Source organism: Mustela nigripes, chromosome X (assembly GCF_022355385.1).
Source record: "Mustela nigripes isolate SB6536 chromosome X, MUSNIG.SB6536, whole genome shotgun sequence".
Lineage (NCBI taxonomy): Eukaryota > Metazoa > Chordata > Mammalia > Carnivora > Mustelidae > Mustela > Mustela nigripes.
Window position 1 is genome coordinate 62,826,903 of NC_081575.1, and position 21,438 is coordinate 62,848,340.

Sequence of the window (21,438 nt, forward strand, 5' to 3'; positions counted from 1 at the left end):
TGGGAAGTCTGCTTCTCCCTCTCCTTCTCCCAGTCCTCCTGCTTGTGTTCCCTCTCTCTCTCTCTGTCAAATAAATAAATAAAGTCTTTTTAAAAATTTTTAGTCTCTCATTTATGAAAAGTTGTATTTGCAGTAAAAAGTCTCTTAAGACTATATAAAAATCTTGGTAAGGAAATGATGTAAGTAGTGACTAGAATTATGACATAGTAAACATTCTTTTACATCAGTGTTACCAAGGAGTTGTGAAGCACAACAGTACACTTCATTTGGAGGACTTGACTAGCTCTGAAACGTCCTCTCTTGAGTATCCTCTTTCTCCACCTTCAAAAGAATCATACATTTCCTTCTGATTTTTGTCCATGTGTTTATGGAATCAAGGGTCTGGGCTAACCTACCATATTTCATCACTTGGTGCCATCTACACATGAGGTATTTTAACCTGGAAAGTATTTTAAGTCTGAAGGTTTGGGTTTGAAGCTTTGTGTTATGTTTAAGATATTTGGGTTTAGTATCTGAGTTAAGGTGATTTCTATGTTCTTATCTTTTTAAAGGAATCTAGTTAATTATTACAGCCTTCTAATCAATATGAAGTCTTATTTGACAGTTGAAATCATAGATTGGAAATGAATTGGACTTGATCTAAATGGATCAAATGACTTGTTTAACTAAACAACTCTTCACACTGTGAAATGAAGCTATCTTCACTTGTTTTCATGAGTGAAGAAAACTATTCCAATCTCTTGACACCAATTTTCACGTATTTTTATTTATGATGACAAATGATTATTTTGAAATGTTGCCATAAAACAATTTCAGTTAAGTAACATTTTTTGAGAGAAAAAGTATGTAAAATGGCTTTTCTAAGGAGTAGATCATCATATTTTGTCATTTAAAATCACTACTTTGACTTCATTGTTTAACTTATGATTACACGCTTTAGAAACACCACTTACTGTGAAAGCCAATCTTTTTAGACATGGATGAACATGGGGTTGCACCTACTCTTACTGAAATACCTCCCATGGCCTCAGTTATCAATGGCGAACCCATGCATCAGGTAAGGATACTTTTGCTTTTTCTTTTTTCATTATAACTGATCAAATCCTTCTTGAATCCAGTATTGGCTTTTATTTAGAAAAAGTGTATCATTTTTATGATTGGTCACTTAGTTTATAAGTTTTCAGTCTTTACACAAACATTGATTTATCTTCCTTGTAGGCTTTTAAAAATCCCACTAGAGACATTTAACATTAGCTTAGGTCACATATAACCTCCTTTTGGGTTGCTTTAGCTGTTTTTCCAGCCTTCTTTGACCAGCTTAAAAGTCCTGGTGTTGAAAGTTTATACTATCCACAGACAGTATCTTTTGATGAATAGTCTAAAAATATGACTGTAAAACAGACTAACCTTCTTTCATACTCCTTAGCTTTGAGTTCAATTTTCTAATATTTAAAGGTATTATTTTGAGCAACAATGACTTCTACCTACAGGATTGGTCTCAAGAAAGAACATTTTATAGATTTAGCATTTATTCATTTGAAGAAATCTATTCAAGAAAAGACTTTTTTAAGGATTCATTTATTTAGAGAGAGAAAGCAAGGGAAGGGCAGTGAGAGAGAGAGACTGAAGCAAATTCCCCACTGTGCACAGAGCCTGATGTGGAGCTCAATCCTAAAGGACCTTGAGATCATGACCTGAGCTGAAATCATCCATTTAACTTACACCGAGCTACCCAGGCATCCCTATTCAGGAAAGGTCTTCCCTACATATACAGGGTGAAAAGATCACTTAACTTTTTTCTTTGGAGTTCAAAAAAAAAAAGTAAATATTGTACTTCTGGATTAGAATTTGGTTTGACATCACAATATCAAAAGGAGCTGAGATAAAAATGACCTGCCTGAAATTAAGTGCCCTTTCTTTTTTACTAGATGGGGAATTATCATCTGGACAACACTGCTGGAACACAATATACTACTAATTATTCACAAACAGTGACTCATCCCAAAAGATACACTAGATGGCCTTCTTGTCCTCAATACTGGATACAACAAGTACATCTGAATTTTACCATCAGACAAGTTTTGTTTTCTGTTTTTCTTTTTTTGTTTTTTTTTTTCCTGGAGAGTAGGAATTGGTCTTTCCATGTCAATGAACCTATTTTCTATGACCTTATTATATTAAATTTTACTTGGTTGGGGGAGGACCCATTACTTAGGATATTGAATTTCTCCTAAGTGCCCATTGATCCAAATGTACTCTTCTTCTTGAGCATTTCAGATCCCAGTGATTAGTAAGTTTGAATATTTTTCAAATTAAGAATAATGAACATCCACTTTCCAGAGTGGATGCACCAGTTTGCATTCCCACCAACAAGAGAGTATGAAGGTTCCCCTCTCTCCAGATCTTCACCAACACGTATTATTTCTTGTGTTAATTTTAGTCATTCTGATAGGTGTGAAGTGCTATCTCATTGTAGTTTTGATTTGCATTTCTCTGATGGTCAATGATGTTGAACATCTTTTCATGTGTCTGTTGGCCATCTGGATGTCTTCTTTGGAAAATTTCTATTCATGCCTTTATTTATTTTTTTTTTTGCAGTTCAGTTCTTTTTTATTTTTTTCATGTTACATTAGTCACCATACAGTACTTCATTGGTTTTTGATGTAGTGTTCCATGATTCATTATTTATGTATGTTCTTTTTTAACTGGATTATCTTTGGGGGTGCTGAGTTTTATAAGTTCCTTATACATTTTGGATACAAGCTCTTTTTCTGATAAGGCATTTGCAAATATCATCTCCAATTCCAGAGGCTGCTTTTCAGTTTTGTTGATTATTTCCTTCACTGTGCAGAAGATTTTCATCCTGAATGAAATTCCAATTGTCTGTTTTTGCTTTTGCTTCCCTTGTCTCAGGAGATATATCTAGTAAGATATTGCTACAGCCAATGTCCAAGAGGTTTCTGCCTTTGTTCTCTTCTATGATTTTAATGGTTTCCTGTCTCACACTTAGGTCTTTCATCCATTTTGAGTTTATTTTTGTGCATGGTACAAGAGAGCGGTCCAGTTTCATTTTTCATGTGTCTGTTTTTATGCCAGTACCATACTATCTTGATGACTATAGCTTTAAAGTATAACTTGAAGTCTAAAGAATTGGGATACCTCCAGCTTTGCTTTTCTTTTTCAAGATTGCTTTGGTTATTTGGGGTCTTTTGTGGTTCCATACAAAGTTTAGGAATGTTTGTTCTAACTCTGAAAAGATGGTGGTGGTATATTGATAGGGATTGTATTAAAGTAGACTGCTTTTGATAATATAGACATTTTAACAATATTTGGTCTAACCCATGAGCATAGAATGGTTGTCCATTTCTTTGTGTCAACTTCAATTTCTTTCATAAGTGTTTTACAGTTTTCAGATCACAGGTTGTTTACTCTTCAGTTAGGTTTATTCCTAGATATCTTATGGTTTTTGTGCAATTGTAAATGGAACTGATTCCTTAATTTCTCTTTCTGCTGCTTCATTATTGGTGTATAGAAATGCAACTGACTTCCATGATGCAATCAATGATTGCATTGATTTTTATCTTGCAACTTTGCTGAATTCCTGCACCAGTTATAGCAATTTTAGGGTGGGGTCTTTTGGGGTTTTCTATATAGAGTATCATGTCATTTACAAATAGTGAAAGTTTGATTTTTCCTTGCCAGGTTGAAAGTCTTTTATTGCTTTTGCTGTCCGATTGCTGTGACTAGGTTTTCGAGACTATGTTAAATAAAAGTGAGAGTGGACATACCTGTCTTGTTCCTCAAAAAGTTAAAAATAGAACCACCTTATGATCCACAATTGCACTACTAGGTATTTACCGAATGAATACAAAAATACCAATCTGAAGGGATATATGCACCCCCATGTTTATAGCTGCATTATCTACAATAGCCAGATTATGGAAACAGTACAAATGTGCATTGACTCATGAATGGATAAAGAAGATGTGGTGTATATATATACACAATGGAATATTATTCGGGCACAAAAAAGAATGAATTCTTGACATTTACAATGACACAGATGGAGCTAGAGAGCATAATGCTAAGGAGAAATGTCAGAGAAAGACAAATACCATATGATTCCACTCATGTGTGGGATTTAAGAAATAAAACAAATGAATGAAGGAAAAAAAGAGGAAGCAAGAAGTGGACCCTTAGCTATAGAGAACAAACTGTTGGTTGCCAGCATGGAGGGATTAGGGGGATGGGTTAAATATATGATGAGGATTAAGGAATGTACTAGTTTTGATGAGCACCGGGTGCTGTATGTAAGTGTTAAATCACTAAATTATACACTTGGTACTAATACTACATTGTATGTTAACTAACTGGAATTTAAATAAAAGTTTTAAAAAACGACAATGATTTTTCTTAGATTAAATAACAGAAAAGTATGTCACCAAAGAATGGTTTATTTCTAGATTATATTGGTTCAAGTTAACCCTGGGGAGACCCTCACCATCAAGTCTGATGATGGGAACATTCAGAATATCCAAGGTCAGTAGAAGTATAACTAGATGTGTTTTTCTTGAAAGCAAATAGGGTAAATTTAAATATTAGTATGAAATGACTTTACTAGTAATCTATTCCATTAGTATCCCTTCCCATCTGAGCCAGATGGAATCCTCTTAAATTTATATGGTCCTCATAGGAGCATAGTATCAATATAATAACTAGGGCTCGTATTGCTAGTCTTACCAGAGATCTTCATGTAAGTTACTTTTTTAAATTGAAGATTAATTCAGCAATTTCACTTGAAAAAGTTCACATCTGGCATACACTGACAGTGACTGATAGTTTTAGATTCTTTTCTTATAGGAGAGGACTACTGAGGTCTTCAGAGAGCTCATTCACTCATACATTCAAGTATTTTTTTTTAGTGCCTATCATGTTCTAGCACTGTACTAGGTAATCAAGATAGAACATTATACAGGAGGGGGATAAGTTATTTATATATACATTTTAGTTTGCTATATATATGCATACATACATAGTAAATGTATAGCACATAGAATTGATTCTATAGTAATATAAAATTAACATTTACTTCGCACAAGATTTAATATTATTTCAAATTGTGATGATAATTTTTGTTCTTATGCCAATTACTTTGTATCCTGAAGTGTTTTAGAGCTATGTCTCAAAAATTTTTCAAAACGTTATCATTTTTTTAAAAACTATCATTTAGCGATGGATTCCATATGGCTGCTATATAAAGTTTATTACAAACTCATATTATTTTCCCCATTATTAAAAGTAAATACCATTCTAGGACTTGAGAGCCACATAGATTTTTAAAACAAAGCAATAATTATAATTCAGATAAATAAAAGATGATGACTCATAAAAGTTTCCATTCTGTGTTGGATTTTTAGTTCCTATGCAATTGTATGTTTAAGACAGTAAGACTATCTAGTGTAAATGTAGGGTATCATGAGTAGCATTGGGTCCTTCTCTATGTTATTCTGTTTTCTAAAAGCTATTTCACTTTACTATTATCAATGAAAAGCTTAAAATTAAAGTTTTCTTATGTCACATCACTAAAAGAAATCTATTTTATGGTTCAGAGTAAAACTTCTATTACTCAGTATATACATAAGTAAAAGAACAATTTACTGGAAAGCTGATACTTCCTTTTTATTAGTGTTTAAATTTGCCAATGTTTTTATAATATAAACTTTGCCCAATCCCCATTATGTGCTTTATTTTCCATCAGTTGTGATGAATTTCCATTGATTCATCTACACTCATACCTAGTTTCCCTTGCAAGTAAGCAACAGACTCTTTGAAAATGGTTGGCTGTTGTCAAAGCTTGGAGCTGGTTTTCACTGTGAAAAGTTAAATGGACTTTGTTTAAAGTTATTAAGGAATTTATTAGTAATAATTCTCTTTTAGGACCCGCTGATGTACCTCTGATGTCACCAAGTGGTACCCTGCCACCAATATATCTTCCTCCTGGTTACATGTCTCAGGTATATGAGTATGGTTTATTTCTGTTTGTTTGTTTTTGTTTTTGTTTTTGTTTTAAAGATTTTTATTGATTTATTTGACAGAGAGAGATCACAAGTAGGCCAAGAGGCAGGCAGAGAGAGAGGCAGGCAGAGAGAGAGGAAGGCAGAGAGAGAGGAAGGCAGAGAGAGAGGAAGGGAAGCAGGCTCCCTGCTGAGCAGAGAGCCCAATGCGGGGCTTGGTCCCAGAACCCCAGGATCATGACCTGAGCCAAAGGCAGAGGCTTAACCCACTGAGCCACCCAAGCACCCCTATGAGTATGATTTTATTTAGTATTTAGCCCTAAAGCATCATTTAACAGTTATTATGTCACTATATGATAGAACTTCTGAAATACTATTTAGTTGTTCATTTTATTATCATCATTGCTTAAAAAAAATTGCAGTTAAACTTAACCAAATCTCCCTTAGACTGTCTTATAAATAATTCCTTATTCATCTAATGAATTTGCATCTCATCATATTCATTAATTCTCTATTGTTTTTGTTTCTGAATACTGTAACCAATCTTGATTACCTATTACAATTGCTACAGTAATGGCGTTTGATAGTGTGTAAGCTTTGGTCCCTAAAATTACTGTTTTCTGTTCAGTAATATTTCATTCTCAGTTGCTGGACAACAAAGGGCATTTTTTTTATAAATTCCTCAAATATTTACCAAGCACTAAAGTAGACAGGGAAGTATGTCTCCTATAGACATTAACAATAGATTTCATGGCATCTAAATTTTATAACTGGGAATATGTCTTTTCCTATTGCACAGCTGTGGAAATCAATAACATGATAAATAAGTCAATATAATATGGTTTGATTCTAAATGGAATTACCTATTTCAACAATAACTAACAAAAATACAAATGCATATACCTTTTCACCTAGCAATGGCACTTTGAATAAATTTATCCAACTGATGTGTTTTTCACAAATTTGGAATAATAAGTGTACAAAATTATTCATTATAATATTGTTTGTGATCATGGAAGGCTGCAAACAATGCACACTCTTGTCAATGGAGGACTGTGTACAATGGAGGATATCCAAATAATGGAGTACTATGCAGCTATGCAAAACAGTGATGTAGTTCTATGTACTGATATAATAAGATCTTTAAGATACATTGCTAAGTGTAAAAGGCAAGGTACAGATAGTAATAATGCAAATAATGCTTCTTTTTATGTAATACAGAGGGAAAATAAGAATCTATAGTCTTGCTTGTATAGACAAATTCTGGAAGGATTCATAAGAAACTAAGAACAATAGTAGATATGATTTAGGGAAATTTTACATTTTTTATCCTTTATGGTTTTAAACAATGTTAATATATTATCTATTGTTAAAAATTACCTTTTTGAAAGCCATACATATGGAGATGAGGAAGAATTATCTTGTCTTCTGCTTGACATAGTTTCAATTGGTTATTACTTTCTGATCCCTTAGGTTTTCTAAATTAAGAGCACAGGATATAATTCTAACTTAGTTTTAAAATGACAACTTTTATTAATTCTAATATGTTTATATGGTTCTGTCTTCCAACTTAGGTGGTGGAAGAAAATGGCATTCGCAAAATCATCATTGTGCCTCAGACAATTGACTATCGTACAACCATGCCCGCTCCTATACCACAAGTATCACACTTCATTGGACCATCCTCTCCTATGTATCCACAAGGTCCTCAACTTATGTATCCCCCAGTTCAAGGGGAATTTCCACAGCCTTATATCCAAGAGCCTTTGCCACAGCAGTTGCCACCACCACCGCCACCACCACCACAGCTGCCACCACAACCGCTGCCACCACCACAGCTGCCACCACCACCGATGCCACCACAACCACTGCCACCACCACCAATGCTACCACCACAGCTGCCACCAGCACCAATGCTACCACCACAGCTGCCACCACCACCGATGCCACCACCACCAATGCCACCACAACCGCTGCCACCACCACCGCCAATGCTACCACCACAGATGCCACCACCACCGATGCTACCACCAGCAACATTTATATACCAAGAGCAGCACGGTAGTATATAATTTTCTTAAACAGGAAATATTTTGAGTTTGTTAAAATTAAGAGCTTTGGGAAATTATTAAAATGAAAAAAGTAGAAAGTAGTAACATTTCCATGAATTATTTCATTTCATGCATGTATATTAGGATTAATAAAAATGAGTACTGGTTTGTGTTTAAACATAATTTTCTATATATTTTTTTTTACTTTGATATCACATTGACTTGTGATATTTATTTTTACTGGCTGGGTCTATAAAATCATATTGGAAAATTATAAAAGAGTGTTTTGATTATTAATGCCACACAGTGGGAATATAAATGACACTGAAGGGTCAACAATATAATCATCTTAGGACATTAAAATTTGGAAGTGGAGTTATTCCCTAGGAAAACAATATCTGCTCCTGTTTTTCTTTCTGTACATATCAATACATTACAAAAATACAGACCTAATATCTGTATTAAAGCAAAACGGGAAAATTTTTTAAAGTAAAACATTGCTTATCATGCTTATTTTGGTTTGAAGAAAAGATTTAAAAGACCTTGAGATATGTAATTATTATAATTATTAAGCAGTACTCCATTGTCTCTTTTAGAAATTTATTCCCATGGAAGAGCAAATTATAACCAGTCTGATGAAAGGGCTGTTAACATGGGAGAACATATGAAGAAAAAAATGAGAGAAGGCCAACTTGGAGGACACAAGACTAGCTATATAGTTAACACCTCTTTGCCTATGAACAAAACCAATGATTTTTCCAGTATGCCTCCTACTCCAAACACTTACACTGTGGACTATGCTCCAAGTACCTACACTGTTGACAATACCTTGAGCACCTACACTGTGGAGAATGCTCAACACACCCACACTGTTGACAGTGCATCAGGTACCTACACTGTAGACAACACTACAAACACTTACACTGTGGGTAATGTTCCATGTACCTACACTGTGGAAAATACTTCGAGCACCAACACTGTTGAAAATACTTTGAGCACTTATACCGTGGCCAATGCTCCATGTACCTACACCGTGACCAGTGCTCAGAACATTTACATTGCTGACAATACTCCCAGTACTTACACTGTTGACAACTCTCCAAGCACTCATATTGCTAATAATACTCCCAGCAATTCTTCCACTGACCATATCCCTAGTACTTCCACCACAGACAATGCTCTTCCTTCCACCACTGATAGAGTTTCAGGCCCTTCCAGCACTAATTATGTCCCCAATACTTCCATTTCTGACAGTACTCCCAGACCATCACCTATTGACAGCACTCCGAGTTCTTCCATTTCTGACCATGCTCCCAACACTCCCATCTCTGAAAGTGTTCCCAGCACTTCTACTATTGATGGTGCTCTCAATGCTGCCAGCAATTCCCGCACTGCCAGTGTTCATTTTGAGACTAGTCATGGAAAGAAATGGAGTACTACAGAAAGTGGAGACATCAAGCAGAAACCAGGTGGAAAACAAAGCAAGATCACATCACCAAATGCTGCAGAAAAAGGTAAGGTCAGGAGTTTGGCTTTGTCGCCAATGAATAAATATCTTAATGTTTAGGAATCTCAGTGTATATTAAATATTTTTGTTTCCATTTTGTTTCCATTTCCTCTTATCCTCTTTATACCCCTAAATCTAAACTCTTAATGAAACTACAGTTGGGATGCCTTTTTAAATCATGGAGAAATGACCATCCTCATACAAAATGTGTCATGTATCTTATGTGTACACCACATAATTCTTTTCTAGTTGTCTGCCACTGAAACATTGCAAGTTACTCTACAGTCCTAATGAATTCACATTATTTCATTTAAAGTGTGGACTCTGTCTTTTGTTAGAGTATGTTTAATAACATACACTTTAGACTGCTCTCTTCTTTTAAAATTTTAATGTAAATTGCTACTAGATGTTTAGTAGCTCTCTTGGTGATGACATATTTGCAGTGGGATAATAAACATCTAACTTCTTTCTTTTGTCTTTACCAATGTAATATTTTATTTTGGGGTGTTTCCTTTTAGAATGCATAACAGAACATGGAAAGTCATGCTGTTTCACCATTGAGAAACCTGTAGTAAGTAACTAAAGTGAATATTTAAGTATTCCTTTTAATTTACTTTTTCATTCTAAATTATGCAAGTTCACTGATATTTTTCTCTAGTAAAGTTTTAATTTGAAGCCTTTTTTGGTTAAAATTTCATAATCTCCATTAGCTACTCAATACATAAAGATTCAGAATGGTATTATTAAATATAATATTAATAGCATTGTTTAATCACAGTATTTAAGCACCTAATATGAAGAGAACAATATATTTAGCATCAAAAAGTCTGAGGGAAATATTATATCATAAGTTACAGATTATATTTTTTAAACACCCTACTTGAATTTTTGTTATGTATTTTAGGTTTCTGATATTCAAACAAGATCTGCTACTATTTCATGGAAACTACATTGTTCTGAGAAATGTGATCACACCAAATCTCCTGTGACATTTGAACTGGCAATATCTAATAGTGGTAAAAATGGAAAATATAAAAATGTATATGTGTAAGTCTCTTTTTAATCTTTCTCATTTCTCATAATTCAATTCAAATATGCTATCTGAATGTATAGACCTCAACTTATACCTATGCTGAATTCTAAAGAATTTTTTCTGCAATTTTTTCTAAGCTTTGAATACAATTTTATACTAAAATGGTTTTATGAATGGTGGGTGGTTGCCAGGTCAGTCCTTGAAATTCATTGACTCATAAGTCTGTTAGTGCTAAGAAGGATCTTAAATATCAACTGGTCCATTCTCTTCAGTTTACAGCTTTCCTATTTGACAAGTTTAGACTCAGGGAAGAAAATGTTCCCTCCAATTCTCCCTTTTCTTTTTTCACTTAGGTCATTTGAGGGGGAAAAAGTTTTCACTTTATGGTAGGCTACCCAAGTGAGGTATTTATGTTGCAATTGGATTTAAGATAGACTTTCCTGGAAATTTCATTATAGAAGCTAGTTATAAGGTGGAGCTATGATAGCAGCAGGATGAACTTAGGTAAGTGTTCAAAAGATACAACCAGGGGGAAAAAAGAGAGAGAGATGCAATCAGGACTAGGAAAGATACAGTGGATGACACAGCAAGAGCATACCCAACCACTCTGAACAAACAGCTTTTCGACTGAATGAGGACATGTAATCTAAGAACAGAGGCACAGGATAAAGGAAATCCCAAGTGAGGAAAAACAAATTCCTTTGCCCACCAAACAATTATGCAAGAAATAAGTCAGAGGTCTGGAACTGTCTCTACAGCACTTTTAAAATGATAATGCACTTTAAATTTCGTTTACTAGAATTTCTCATCTTTACTCGGAGGCTCAAAGTGAAATTTTAAATGTAATTATTATGTAAAGTTTTATTTCCTTTATAATTAGCAACTAGAAATTTCAAATTTAAGAATTATAATACACAATCTATATTGGGTAGAGGGATGGGAAGATGTAAAATGTAAGAAAAGCTACTTATAAAATTAAGTTTTGCATGAGGTTTCATGGTGGACTTTTTCTGGTGTTATGTATTTCATAAATATTTTTGTTTTTTATTAAAATACTATAATCACCCTATCACTTTGAGTGTTCTTTGCTTAGAAGTATTAGCCTTTGCTTAAAAATAGTAACTTTTAACTTTTTTGGAGACTATATCTGGGGTAGAGCCTGCAAGAACACTTTTGAGTTGGTAGAGTAAACCTCGGCACCTGTGACAATTTCAGAAAGACATAGATGTGGAAGCCCAGCCACTTGATCCAATGTAGCAAAAAAGTACTCTCCCCAGAAAGATTTTCTTTTGTAATTGAATGAATAAATTGCATGATGCAGTGTCTTTGAGGCTTTTTTTTAAGATATTATTTATTAATTTGACAGAGAGAAATCACAAGTAGACAGAGAGGCAGCCAGAGAGAGAGAGAGAGATAGGGAAGCAGGCTCCCTGATGAGCAGAGAGCCTGATACGGGACTCAATCCCAGGACCCCGAGATGATGACCTGAGCCGAAGGCAGCGGCTTAACCCACTGAGCCACCCAGGCGCCCCTCTTTGAGGCTTTTCATATCAACACTTTTAAATAAGCTAATTATTTGTGGAACATAACAAATAGCATGGAGGACATGGGGAGATAGAGAGGAGAAGGGAGTTGGGGAAAATTGGAAGGGGAGGTGAACCATGAGAGACTATGGACTCTGAAAAACAATCTGAGGGTTTTGAAGGGGCGGTGGGTGGGAGGTCGGGGTACCAGGTGGTAGATATTATAGAGGGCACGGATTGCATGGAGCACTGGGTGTGGTGCAAAAATAATGAATACTGTTATGCTGAAAATAAAAAATAAATTTAAAAAAAATAAGCTAATTAAAGACAAATCTGTATTATTACAATGTGAAGAAGTTGCAGTGGGAAAATTATAAAATTTCACTTCATAAAGCCATAGTAATTTCACATGCAAATGAAGAATTTGGGGTATTTTTTAATAATCTTTTTAAATTTTTATTTACTTATTTATTTATTTGAGAGACAGAATGAGCAGGGGGAAGGGCAGAGAGAGATAGGGAGAAGCAGACTCCCCATGGAGCAGGGAACCTGATGCGGGCTTGATGTCAGGACCCCAGGATCATGACCTGAGCCAAAGGCAGTCACTTAACCAACTGACCCACACAGGTTCCCCAAGAATTTGAAGTATTAGTATCACCTTTTGACATTTGTATAAAATGGGCTAAAATTATCTAAATTTCAAGGAAAATTGTGCTTCTTTGTCACTTGAATATGTAAGCTTAGGACTGTTAGCTATTAAATACTTGTAAGATCATTTATAAAGAAATATTATGTTCACAGTGGTGATGGAGTTATATTTACTCTACTTGATCTACAACCATCCATGGCCTATTTCATAAGGTAAGAATTCCATCCTACACAACCCCTACCCACCCTGCAGCCAGGCAGACTCCCCAGTCTGTATCAGTTTACTACTTATGATTTCTACAGTCAGCATTGCTACTTGCAAACAGAATGGCCCATCCTTTATGCTTCAAAACAGCCCTCTCCAAATCCATTAATTCACTTTCTTTCACTTAGTACTGGTGAGAGGGTGATTTGGGAGCCATTACATGTAACAATCCTACTTGGCTCTATTAGAAAGTTTTTTATAATTAGCTCCTAATATGTATCGGGGAATTCAAGTATCCAATTTAGTACATGTAAGGATAAATATTTGAAAGCCTACAACAACTCTCATTACATTTTTAGAATTACGACCATAAGAAGCTCAGCACATAGAATTATGTCTGAAGTGGTTAGCTTCACAACTCCAGGTTGTGAACCAGACCCTCCACTTGCACCCAGATTAATTAACCGATCCAAGAGCAGCCTGAATTTACAGTGGAAAGTAAGTATTTTACTGCCAAAGTCTCCCGAACATGTCTTAATTTAAAAACATGCTTTCTACTTTCTCCTAAATTTTAAATATGAAATTATGCATGCCTCAATTGACCTATTTCTCTAGCACTTTTCCTTTTTCCATAATCATCTTTCTCTTCTATTTATATCAAGCATCAAGTAAACTGAGAAATGTCTATCATAATTTCAATTAGTAAAAGTTTAAGTGACAACTTCTATAACCTAAATTTATTTATAATTGTAGTTACCAACAAATCTGCCTCTTAATTATTAACTTTCTTTTTTACATAAAGCTTCAAAAACAAAACAATACATAGAATTTGGGTATGCCTTATAGACTAAAAAAATGCATTTTAACTTTTAAATCTGGGTTGCTTTAAAAACAAAATGTAAGCAGATTAATTTTACAATAATTTCAATCACTTTAATTATATAGTATGTATGTACATATACTGTATAAAAACAGAACATCATAATTTTATCTTTCTGACATATTTAGGGCTCCAATGATAATGGTTCCAAAATAAACAGCTTCCTTTTGGAATGGGATGAGGTAAACCATGTTATTTCTTAAAGGCACTTGTTTATAAATGGTTATTAATATTATGATGAATTTTTATATTTGCAGCATTTTATAATATTCTAACATTTTTTCATCTATTACTAAGGGCAAAAGTGAAGGCTTCAAAAGTTGCTATATGGGTACCATGAAACAGCACAAGATCCTTAAATTGAATGCTTCCACAAAATATTCATTCAGACTAGCTGCCAAAAATAACTTTGGATTGAGGTACATTGAGTTATTGCAATATTTAAAAGTCTATGCTTTAACAAGAACCTGAAAATAACTTTTCCATATTAATTTATTTTTCAGTGATTTCAGTGAAATAGCAGTCTTTCATACATCAGGAACTATGCCTCCAACACCTCCACCTCCTAAGCTAAAAGAAGCAGGAATCTGTAATTTGTCATTAGAATGGTGTGCCCCACCTAACCCAAATCCAAATGACAGTCTTACTTATGTACTAGAAATGGAAGAAGCAGGATCTGTAAGTTTTCTTTTCACATGCTTTAATCTTCAACTTCAGTTTTAGGTACATTTTACATGCATCTCATACTGAAAATTTTTAGATTTAATTTCTTTTTTTAAGTTTTTATTTAAATTCCAATTAGTTGGGATACCTGGGTGGCTCAGTTGGTTAAGCATCTGCCTCCTGCTCAGGTCATGATCCCAGGGTCCTGGGATGAAGTCCAGCATCAGGCTACTGAGCCCACTTCTCCTCTGCCTGCCACTCTCCCTGCTTGTGCTCTCTCTAACAAATGAATAAAATCCTTTAAATAAATAAATTAGTTAATTTCAGTTGGCTAACAGTGTGGTATTAGTTTCAGGTGTATAATTTAGTGACTCAACACTTAAATATAACACCCAATGCTCGTCACAAGTGCACTCCTTAATCGCCATCACCTATTTCACCCATCCCCCTACCCACCTCCCTTCTGGGAACCATCATTTTGTTCTCTACAGTTAAGAATTTATTTCTCAGACTTCCTCCTTTTTCCCTTATGATTAAGCTAATTTCTATTCAATCAAACTGCATGATTCCCGTCTCTGTGTTCTAGATGGGACCAATGCTGAGCCAAGGTTAGGTAAGCCAGTACAGGAAGTTCTGAAGGTACTTAAATACTAGAAGATTAGCTAAAAGCAGCAGCAGCCATAACAACACAATAGATACATGGTGAGGTATGTTAGTTCTTCAACTTTGGGCCTATCCCAGATGACCTTACATGGTCACACAGATTCTCTGCACACTGCTAACAGGCCAAACCCTTTCCTCATCTCCCTGGATTCCTGATGTGGGTGGACAAACTGTCTATACTAAAACAAGTCTATACTAAATAGGCTACACGACTTAAAAGGCAGCTGTACATTTTATGTTATTTATATTTTATCACATTTTATACAAAGCAACTAACATTTAGGAAGAGTTCTGTATAATTAATATGCTAAGTGCCTTCATCTACATTATCTCATTACATCCTTTTTTAAAAGGAGCCCTTTAAAGTAGAAAGTATCTCCATTTTTTTTAATAGAGAAACTAAGGATCAGAGAGACTAAGGGACTAGCTCAGGACCACCCAGATGGAAAATAAGCTGAAGCTGGAACTTGAATCTAAGCCTAATTCCTAAATTCATTGTCTTTCATTTCCAGGGGTTAGGTTTTAAACCTAAATATAACGGAGAAGACCTCTCATGCACTATAAGAAATCTTCAGAGAAGTACTACATACAAGTTTAGGGTATGTGGCTATAATTTATAAATTTGTATCATATTTTTAATATAAAATTATATTCTTCCTGGAGATGAAAAATGATTTTTACATTTAGTTCTCAGAAATCTTCCGATAACTGGCTTTATAATATTATTTGCAAACTATGCATGTTTTCAAATCACATATTTATTCCCAGTGGTCAACCAAGATATTCTCTTTTACTCAAACAGATCTTTGTCTACAATCTGGAAGGAAGGAGTAACCCCAGTGGAGAAGTAAAATATACTACCTATCCAGATAAGCCTGGATCCCCTAAAACACCATATATAAAGGGAAAAATCTATGCAAACAGAGTAAAAATTGGATGGGGTAATTTTTTTTATTTAAAATGTACCTTTTCTGTCTTAATATAACTGTTGAGAAGAAATCTTTTTCTAATTGCCCTCAGCTTTATAAAATATTCTCTTAAATTACGTGCCTTTGAAATATTTCACCATATAAATGAGTTCAGTTGTAAACGGCATTTTTTATAGTTCTCTATTGAGTTTTCTATTGCTATCTCATTAATTCACATGTGAAAAAAATCACTAAATTTTATATTAGCCCTCAAAAGTTATGGTTATTCCAAGTAAGATTATATCTAATATAGAGGCCACAATTTAAAAGACACATCAATGATAAATGCCAACTTTACAAGAAATTATGTTTTTATAAATCATTTTGCCTCCAAACTGGCAAAATCTACTTCAAGGTACAAATACCTAACATTTTAGTCTCTTCCAAGAACTTTAAAATCTTACTTGACTCATGTCTAATATCAATCTTCTATTAAGTTTCATGTTTGTATTTTTTCTCCTAAAAAAAATTTAATTTACAAGATAACATTCCAGTGAAAGACTTTTAAGTTTATTTAAGAATAATTTTAATTTTATTTCTCTTTTCAGAACCACCCAAAGATAATGGTGGGACATACATTTCAAGTTACAGTTTAGAAGTTAGTGAAAATTCAGATGGTAAGACATCATGAATTTTTTCAAAGTTAAATTATAAGGTTTTTTGAAAGTTTTAATTGAAATTCCAGTTAGTTAACATGCAGTGTAATATTAGTTTCAGGTGTACAATATAGTGATTCAACACTTCCATACAACACCTGGTGCTCATCACAACTGTGCATCGTGATTTTTTAAAGTTTTTATTTTGAAATAGTTTTAGGCTTATCCAGAGTTGTCAAATACAGTGTAGAGAATTCCTGTATATAATCTTCACTAAGTTTCTCCTAAAATTAATATCTTACATTACCATAGTACAATTATCAAAACCAGGAAATTGGCATTGGTACAATACTATAAACTAATCCAGGACTTACTTGGATTTCTCCAATTTTTAGTAGCATTATGTTTATTTACTGATCTTTTATTTTTTTATGGCTAGTTCTGTAAGGAATACAATAATTTAACTATTGTAAATAGGTAACTGGGACACAGTTAATTTCCAAAATGCTTATTTCTTAGACTATACATGAGAAAATAATGGGACCCATAAAATTTACAAGCTACATGTAGATAAATTAGATAAATTTGCGTTTATCCCTTCAGAGAATTCCTGGAACATAATCTACAATGGAACCACAAAGGAATTTCTATATAATCACCTGCAACCTGGTACTACATATAAACTGAGAGTCTTTTGTACTTCACCTATAGGTCAAAGCCAGGTGAGGAAACAGAGGGAAGTGCTTAAATTGCAGATTGAAATGACCTATATTACTAAATGTTTTAAAAAACTGAAATTGAATTTAATATAATCATAAGGTATTTTGTATTTCTCTTAGCCTTCAGATATATTGACTATTCAAACACCTACACTTTCTCCTGCATCTTGCCATCCTCCACCCTTGAATGGTGAAGCAAAGACCAAAGAAACCAACATCAAATGTGGTGAGGCATCTTGTATGATTTGAAGGACTTCACCTAAATTTCTTGTAACCTCTGATTTTAATTAACTAATGTTATTAAGGGAGAGTAAGTGCAATTTTTACTATAAAATCAAATAATATTTAGAAAACTCTTATTTGGTAATTAAAATCACAATAATTTTTGAGGTATAATTAACATTCAGTGTTATACTAGTTTCAGGTGAACAACATATTGATTCAATAATTCTATGCATTAGTTATGCTCATCACAATAGGTATAATCATCATCTATCACCACACAATGTTATTAAAATATTACTGATTATAGTCCAATACTGTACTTTTCATCTCCGTGACTTACTTATTTTATACCTAAAAGTTTGTACCTCTTAATTCTCTTTATCTATTCTGCCCATCCCTCCACCCACATCTCCCCTGGCAGCCACCAATTTGTCCTCTGTATTTAAAAGCCTAGGGGTTTTTTTTGTTTGTTTTTTGGGGGAGGGCTATTTTGTTTGTTTGGTTTGTTTTTTAGATTCCACGTATAAGTGAAATCATACGGTATTTCTCTGATTCACAACACTTAGTAAATACCCTCTAGGTCCATCCATATTGTCATAAATGTTTTAAATGTCGAAACAAATTTAAAAGTTAATTGACAGGGGCACCTGAGTGGCTCAGTCGGTTGGACGGCTGCCTTTGGCCCAGGTCATGGTCCTGGGGTCCTGGGATGGAGTCCCGTGTTGGGCTCCCTGCTCAGTGGGGAGCCTGCTTCTCTCTCTCCCTCTGCTGCTCTACCTGCTTGTATCTCTCGCTCGGTCAAATAAATAAATAAATACAATCTCTTTTTTTAAGTTAATTGACACAAATTAATATGAGTTTTCTGTTACTTTATTAAGTGTTTTGACATTGTGTCTCCTGAAATTATTTTGTATTATTTTAAAGGACCACCCTTAAAATTATTTGCAAATTTTTAAAGTTTATTCTGCACATTTTTGTAGATAATCATCCTAATGAAAACTCTGAAGCACCTGCATATGCCAAAAAGGCAGAAGATAACCAAGATGACAAACAAGGAAACCCTAGTTCCAAAGTGAGATGCATAGTGAGTAAATTAATTTCTGAAGAATCCAGTTTCTGGTTAAAAGTAGTTAATAGTGTAGTTAATAGTGTTGGGAAAGTTATATTGTTCAGATGATCCATTCATGGTTCATTTCACTTTGGATGAATATATGCTTCTATTTCCTGTCAGGACGGGGAGTGACCATAACTGCACAGTAGTTTTGTGTTTTCTTATTTGTTTGTTTATGTTTATTTGTAGTTGGGATCTCACCCACTGAAGTGTGAAACTGCACCAGTCCCAAGCCCTCCTTCTCAATGTGGTATACCTGTGCTAACCTGCAAGGGTCCAACCTGTGTTGTTATTAGTTGGGTGGTATGTTATCAATTTATTTTTATTAATTTTGTTTATATAAGAGCACAGTAATTGGTTTAGTATTGTTTCTTGAAAGTTTACAATTCCCTAAGGAGTCAGAGTTTAGATTAATGCTCCATAAATCTTGGACCATGGTTCTAGAACACACGTAACACCTGATACTAGTACTATTGGAAAGGGTAAGGCAAGAGACACCTGGGGGGCTCAGTCAGTTAAGTGTCTGCCTTTGGATCAGGTCATGATCCCAGGGTCCCGGGTTTGCGTCCTACACCAAGCTCCTCACTCAGTGAGGAGCCTGCTTCTCCCTCTACCTCTCTCTCTCTCTGACAAATAAATAAATAAAATATTTAAAGAAAAAAAGAAATAAAGGCTAAGACTAGGGGTACCTGAGTGGCTCAGTCGATTGAGGGTCTGACTCAGTTTTGGCTCAAGTTATGATCTCAGGTCTTGAGATCAAGTCCTACATTAGTCTCCATCCTCAGGATAGAATCTTTTTGAGATTCCCCCATCTACCCCCACCCCTGATTTTACCTGCTCTCTAAAATATATAAGTAAATAAAATCTTAAAAAAGAAAAACGAGGGGCCCCTGGGTGGCTCAGTCGTTAAGCATCTGCCTTCAGCTCAGGTCATGATCTCAGGGTCCTGGGATCGAGCCCCACATTGGGTTCCCTGCTCAGCGGTAAGCCTGCTTCTCCCTCTCCCTGACCCCACTTCTGTTCCTTCTCTTGCTCTCTCTCTCTCTCTCTCTCTGTCGAATAAACAAATATTTTTTTAAATTAATAAATAAATATAAATAAAATACAAATAAAGAAATGGCTAAAACTAGGGGCACCTGGGTGGCTCAGTGGGTTAAAGCCTCTGCCTTCAGCTCAGGTCATGATCCCAGGGTCCTGGGATCGAGCCCCACATCGGGCTCTCTGCTCAGCGGGGAGCCTGCTTCCTCCTCTCTCTCTCTGCCTGCCTCTCTGCCTACTTATGATCTCTGTCTGTCAAATAAATAAATAAAATCTTTAAAAAAAAAAAAAAGAAATGGCTAAAACTATGGTAATCCTGCTTTCCAGACTCTTTATTTATAGAGATTAATAAATTTGGAAAACCAAATAAGTGATCATTAGAGAACTAATTTAATTTTTAAAACCAAAACAAGAGATAATAAAATTAAATCAATTTATAGAACTTAGTATTTTTTTAAAGCTTCATTGGGAAATCTCTGGTACTGTTTGTTTACATGTAACTCTACAATATGACACATTAAAAACGTGACTATGAGATAGTGAAGTTTTAAAAAATGTTTTGCATCCATGAGAATAGCTCCCAATTTAAATAAGCTCAAAAAACAAAAAGAAAAAAAGGCCTAGTTATTAAGCCACCTACATATCTTTGAATTTTTCTTCCATTCTTCCCAGAATCTAGTAGCGGGTACTTTAGCATTGACACAAAAGCTTTAGTTTGATAATAATAAATGACAAGTCTGATTACAGCACTGTACGAAATCCAGGGAATACTGGAATTCACATTTGATCCTAATAATCAATAGTCATATTAAGCAACATTAATATATCTAAGTTTGTTTTTTTAAGTAATCCATTTGTGAATAATTTTAAAAAATTAAAAATAGGAATTTATCAAATATGTGGGATTAGCCAATCCTTTCTCTTAATTTTATTTGAGCCTTTTAATGTTAGCTGTAGTGCTCTGTTTTATGTTTAATTATTTCTACACATGTCTCATACCATTTAATAGATTATGGGTTTTGATATTGAAAAAATTATGTTGTAACTCTCCACAATATTTAGAACAATGACAATTTATAGGAAGAACTCAATTTCTGCGTTTGTTGCATCTTTTAGGTTCCTGTGTGTAATGGTGCTGAAATCACTGAATACAGACTTGAGTGGGGACAAAGTGAAGAATCAATGCACTTGATTTATACTGGCCCTTGTCTAAGCTATGAAGTTAGAAGTCTCATTCCTGCAACTACATATTTTTGCAGAGTTCAGGTAATCCTAACAGTTATTCCAATGTAAATAAGACAACAGTTATTAACCTATACTATCTACATCCATAATACTGGCACCAATTCCAGGGTAGTAAATGGAAGGAAGTCACAGACTTCCAAATGTTAAATATTTCTCATGTTCAGCAACATCACTCTGAGTTTCTTCACCTAGCATATAAAGCCCCACATACTCAGGAACCTACTTTTTATTCCAACCTGATCTGCCATTATTTTTTCCACAGTTCTGTTTCCTAATTTACCTTGAACTTTACAATCACCTGAAATGCTTGTTTAAAACACTGACTCTGGCACCTTCACTCAGACCTACC

The 21,438-nt window shown here is 34.5% G+C and overlaps 1 protein-coding gene across 1 annotated transcript in view; it reads left to right on the forward strand.

Moving 5' to 3' along the window:
• Positions 1–976: 976 nt before the first annotated feature.
• The window catches only part of LOC132007088 (fibronectin type III domain containing protein 3C1-like), a 51,780-nt gene continuing 31,318 nt past the window's right edge, over positions 977–21,438 (forward strand). Inside the window, exons 1-21 of the mRNA XM_059385223.1 lie at positions 977–1,057; positions 1,929–2,051; positions 4,464–4,539; positions 5,938–6,014; positions 7,589–8,075; positions 8,662–9,579; positions 10,091–10,143; positions 10,477–10,619; positions 12,930–12,989; positions 13,341–13,479; positions 13,990–14,043; positions 14,159–14,280; positions 14,365–14,539; positions 15,700–15,786; positions 15,990–16,128; positions 16,704–16,772; positions 17,355–17,473; positions 17,591–17,696; positions 18,676–18,767; positions 18,996–19,109; positions 20,961–21,110. Coding sequence (XP_059241206.1) covers positions 977–1,057; positions 1,929–2,051; positions 4,464–4,539; positions 5,938–6,014; positions 7,589–8,075; positions 8,662–9,579; positions 10,091–10,143; positions 10,477–10,619; positions 12,930–12,989; positions 13,341–13,479; positions 13,990–14,043; positions 14,159–14,280; positions 14,365–14,539; positions 15,700–15,786; positions 15,990–16,128; positions 16,704–16,772; positions 17,355–17,473; positions 17,591–17,696; positions 18,676–18,767; positions 18,996–19,109; positions 20,961–21,110 — 3,384 coding nt within the window. The remainder of the gene's footprint in view (positions 1,058–1,928; positions 2,052–4,463; positions 4,540–5,937; positions 6,015–7,588; positions 8,076–8,661; positions 9,580–10,090; positions 10,144–10,476; positions 10,620–12,929; positions 12,990–13,340; positions 13,480–13,989; positions 14,044–14,158; positions 14,281–14,364; positions 14,540–15,699; positions 15,787–15,989; positions 16,129–16,703; positions 16,773–17,354; positions 17,474–17,590; positions 17,697–18,675; positions 18,768–18,995; positions 19,110–20,960; positions 21,111–21,438) is intronic.